The sequence below is a fragment of the Cyprinodon variegatus genome, unplaced genomic scaffold (assembly GCF_000732505.1).
Source record: "Cyprinodon variegatus isolate N-32 unplaced genomic scaffold, C_variegatus-1.0 Scaffold2663, whole genome shotgun sequence".
Lineage (NCBI taxonomy): Eukaryota > Metazoa > Chordata > Actinopteri > Cyprinodontiformes > Cyprinodontidae > Cyprinodon > Cyprinodon variegatus.
This window is the reverse complement of record NW_015153116.1, coordinates 12,939-17,979: the sequence shown is the minus strand read 5'-3', so window position 1 is coordinate 17,979 and position 5,041 is coordinate 12,939. Positions and strand designations below refer to the sequence as shown.

The 5,041-nt window shown below is 39.1% G+C and overlaps 1 protein-coding gene across 1 annotated transcript; it reads right to left on the bottom strand.

Annotated features, from left to right (window-relative positions):
• Positions 1-2,508: 2,508 nt before the first annotated feature.
• Positions 2,509-4,917, bottom strand: LOC107081011 (DNA topoisomerase 3-alpha-like; the record flags this gene model as incomplete). The annotated part of the gene is made up of 5 exons (XM_015369225.1): positions 4,829-4,917; positions 4,613-4,695; positions 4,181-4,391; positions 2,759-2,944; positions 2,509-2,638 (listed from the first exon to the last, which is right to left on the bottom strand). Coding segments are annotated over exons 2-5 (559 nt in total), but the record flags the coding sequence as incomplete, so codon positions are not given.
• Between the last annotated feature and the right edge of the window lie 124 nt (positions 4,918-5,041).

Sequence of the window (5,041 nt, the reverse complement as noted above, 5' to 3'; positions counted from 1 at the left end):
TAAAAAACGCAAAAGCTATTGATACCGGTATATATTATAGTAAATTATTTAGCTCTTTATATACATTTTAGCCGCTATTAAGAGCCGCTGGAGAGGGTCCAAAGAGCCATATGTGGCTCCGGAGCCGCAGGTTGCAGACCCCTGACCTAACTGAATATGTTAAGAACGGCTCCAAATGACACAAAACTCATATGGGTGAGTAGAACATGATGTAATAACGTAAAATCAAGGGCCCAATGTAAAAAAAAACGTTGTTCCCCTTTAATGTTTAGCAGTGTCTCTTTACTAGACAAAGCCACAGACTGAGTTGTAGCTGCAAATAACTCTGGGTACTTTTCTTTTTCCCATTTAGTAGGAAATACCCTGGGATTTTATCATAATATACACTTTTTAGAAAACATTAATGTTATTACCATAAATCTAAAATTGTTTAAGAAATTTGTTTAGGAACATTTTTACAGAGGATTTTATCCATTATATATTTATTTTTTTCATGAGTCATGATTTGTCAACTGCTGAAAAGCTCTACAGAGACATGAAAATGAGGCCTTAATGAAGGATGTGCAATAAAGAGATGGCTGTTATTAGTATAGATCTACATGAAGACCAATGAAAAAGCAGTGTAATTAAAGAGTGATGTTTTTCTTTCTAATTAACTGATATTTTATTATTTTAGTTTAATATGGTTTTTAGTTTAACATGACTAAAAATATAAATAGAACATGACTTGAACGTTTTTACCAAATCTAACAAAAATATGTTCTCTATACGATAGTGGTGTCGGGTGTAAGAGTTGGCCCTGAAATGGAAGGGTTGTTGGTTCGAGCCCCAGCTCTGCCTTTCAGTTTCGCTGTGTCCTTGGGCAAGACACTTTCCCCCCCCGATGGTGGACTGATGGCGCCAGTGTGAGGCAGCCTTGCTTCTGTCAGTGAGCCCCAGGACAGCTGTGGCTAGAATGTAGCTTGCCACCATCAGTTAATGGATGAATGACTGACTGTAGTGTAAAGCGCTTTGGTAAAGTCTTCTGATTTGAAAAAGCACTATATAAGTACAGGCCATTTAAGATGGAATAATGAGCTATTTCTGTTCTATTTCACATTGTTTCTATGAAGGAAGCCTGAAAATGTCCTTGGTCCTAATAAAGTGATCAAATTCAATGTCTGCTGTATTAGATGGCTTGTTTTCTTCGGGTATTTGCGGGTCACACTTATCGATGCTTAGTTGGCAAAGTTTGCACACATCTACTTGTTTTGATTCTCAGTATGTCATGGAAACTTGTTTGTACACTCTTGAACCCAACAATACACAACCAGCAATTCATTTATGAGGAAAACTTTATCTGAAAGCAGCGACCGGGCTCTTTATATTATCACAATGGTGCCGTTGTGCTGCAGTGGACCAGACATGACATCACGTGTGGCAGCTTTCAACTCTATCTTCAGTTTCTACACTACATGTATTTAAAAAAAAAAGTATACACATTACTAAATGTAAATTTCCAGTTTTTAATAATTTAGAAACATCCAATCTCGAGGTATTGATACAACACTTGACCAGGTTTTTTATGGCAGATATTTCTACAGTGGTGAGGCTTTAAGTAAAACCCAAAGACTCTAAGGATTTGGAGAAAAATAAAAAAATGTATTTTTGTCTGTACTTTGTGAGACCAAGAAACTACTTTTAATCAAATAAAGCTCGGTTTAGTAGTGTTTCTTTCTTTAATAAACCCACTGAATGCGTTATTTGCTCCATAACTTTATAAGCATGCTTGCTGTTCTTTTCTATAGAAAGTATGCCTGCCATGTGTTCATGTTTAACTGTGTCTCCTATAAAAAGGTAGTCTGAATGTTTTTCCTTCTAACAGAAAGTGGTCCAAGTACTTTCAGGATCTGTTTAGCAGTTTTTCTTTCCACAACAAAGTCACTGATGGAATTATTGCATCTACGAACTATGTGTAATTGATCTTGTATGTTTAACCGTGTCTCTTTTCTTGTTAATGTAATTATTGCAGCTGTAAAGCAAAAGTTATCTCTTTGTTTTGTAAATAAAATACTACCAAACCCTGCTTTTGTGTTCAGGCTTTCCCTGACAAACATTACTAGAGCTACTGTGTCCTCTTTGTTTCTATGGAAAGTACAACTGTCTCAGTACTTCTGCGTATTTCCTGGACCGAGCCATTGTTGGAGCTATTCCTGTTATTCTTTGTTCTTCTGTCCCTCAGAGATTAACCATTTGTGGAATTTATAGGGTTCTGTGCTCTCACTTGTCTATATTTTCTTAACTCGTAATATTTAGAAAACCCTTTGTCTCACAGTTTATTCTGGTTGCTTCATACTGGCTTTTTAGGGGCTTTAATGTATGTTTTTAATTTTATAATTTTTTTAAACTACAATGAAATTGTGACAGAGGAAACAATAAGTCCCAAATTAAAAAAACACATCAAGATTTAAGCAAAGTATTTATAACTGCAAACCACACAAATTTTTGCCTTTGAGCTTTAAAGTTTACCAATGCCGTGCTTTTCCATCAGAGATATGAGGTCGGCTTCTGTGAGCAGCTGAGGCGGACTCGTCTGTCCGTCCACCATCTCAATAGCAGAGGGCTGGAACTGGGAGCCCTGCTCATACACTGGTATCAACTAAAAACACACATTTTCCAGATTCAGCCAAATGCAAGAGGAAGTTACTAATAATGAATCATCAGGATTTTCAACACTAAAAACCTGAATAGTTATAACATCATCAAAGGTAATACGTACCTTTGTACTCCACCGCTCGTACGGATAAACATCCAGGTAATTCCTTGCAATAATCATCAGTCCAGATGCGGAGAACTTTTCTTGAGCAATTTCTATGTCCACCACTGTTTCCTGTCCCAAAGCATCCTGGGATACGCAAGCCAGGAAGTGCCTGACTATGAACTCATAGACGCGTCCTTCGTTACCCTGAAAAAAGGACACAATCAAGATTTCTACACATATTAGAATAGAAAGAAATCTCCCTTTTTTTCCCTTTCTGGACATCGGAGTGCTAAACATTTACCTAGATGAGAACATTTGATTTAACAAAGATCTATGCTATCTGAACCTTCATTAATTCCACATTCCATTTATATAAAAAGTTATTAATTTAGTACTTTTAATTAATTTAGTCTGCTTTGAAAATCTGATTATTATTTGTTTTTTATTTATCCTCTGGTTTAGATGAAAAATAAAAGGTATAGCTTAGATTAGCAGTGTCGATAAATTCGTAACGAGAACCATCAATGGCTTAGATTGTGTGAATAACTTTTCAGCAATCCCTTATATTGAACATAACAGCTTGTTATACTTTTCATTTGTAAATGAAGAGCATATAAGCATGAAAGAATACTAGTGTTTTTAATTACTTAAAAACAACCTACACTATTATTTAAAGGCACACCGCAGACTTTGTAACCTAAAGAGTTGATGCATATGAGTTATTTTAAATGATTCCTCAGGCCAATATACAGTGTTTGACACCATCACTGCTACAAGCTGGGTTCCCCTCTTGAAATACCGCCTATGTATGCTGGGAGAAGACGCACTGTCATTGGCCAGGTCATGTGACCTGGAAGAACATATCGCTTTACGGTCACAGGCTCCTATATAGTCATGAAGCAAAGGCTTTTGCTCTACTGTTTTTCTGCCTGCTGGACTACTGGTCATGGCTGAGGCAAGCAAAAACTTTAAACCTCCTGAGGAGGCTTTGCTCCTATTATACAGTCATATATCTGTTATTATTTTCGATGGATAGTAGAAGCAAAATCAGGCAGAGAAAGCTAGCAGGCTACTAACAACAGCTAACTGAGACGCCCAAGCTCAGTCGCTGGTCCTCCGCATAGCGTGGACCGGCCTGTCCTGGCAGTGCTCTCTAAAGAACAGCAGTGTTTCTTATGCCCTCTGAGCTGAACCTAGAAGCCTAAAGTGGTCCCCAAATAAAAGACATGGCAAGCTGAGTGTTTTTGGCCTTTTGCGACAGTGCTGCGGCGCTTGTGGCTGCAAGGATAGCTAGACGTGAAAGCTACACTTCTTGTGCCCCTAGTGGCCAAAAGTTACACAATGTGCCTTTAAGAAGCACTGACTGGATTACTACTATCACTTTTTTAGTTCAAACAACAAAAGAAAGAAGGAAAACAAAGCATTTGTGATGAAACCCACCTGCAGCGTGTTGGTGTACTTGGTGGGGTGTATTGGGGGGTGGGCCTGGTCAGAGTTCTTCCCCTGCCGTGGGTTAGGGCCCCCAGGCTGCTCCAGCACCCGTTGGGCGAAGGTCCCCCACTCTGGACTCTGTGCCTGCTGCTCCACCAGGGGGGTGAGGGGAAGATTGGCAGGAAATATGTTTGTTTCTGTGCGAGGGTAGCTGATGAACCTAAGCAGGAAAACAAATGCAGTGTCAAGTCTTATTTACACAGAGACATGATGCTCTGCAAAACACCAGATGGTCTCTGCACGTCCATCAAGCAGGTGAGGAAAACACAGATATCTGACTCTGTGTGGACTGAGTCAGAGAGACGTAAATTCAAATCAAAGAGTTAGAGGCTAAGACAACAGTCTCCTCTCTAAGAGGCAGCACAGAAACGTCTCACCCACCCTTGGGTATAAAGCTTTTCAGCAATCTTCATAGTTTCTTTGGCATTTATTCTCAGCTTCCTAGACGCCAGTTTCTCCAGTTCCTGCCGGTCAAATAAAAAGAGAACATTTTGCAATAAAAGGTAAACTTTTTTTTTTTCACCCACTGCATTAAATGCATTTTGCACCATGAGCAAATGAGTGTTTATACAGCAGCTTCTATCACACATTTCTCACCACAGTGTCCAAAGGCAGCGGTCTCCATTTGCTCTTGGGTTTGCTTGTTACTGAGGTGACTGTTGCTATGGGATTCTGGAAATAAATGATAATACATTCTGCTTTCACATCTTACTTTTAAAACCATTTCTATTCACACAAATCAACCAACATTGACTGAACCGACCACGGCGTGTTGTCAGCAGCAAGAGCCGGACCCCTTGGATCAGACCC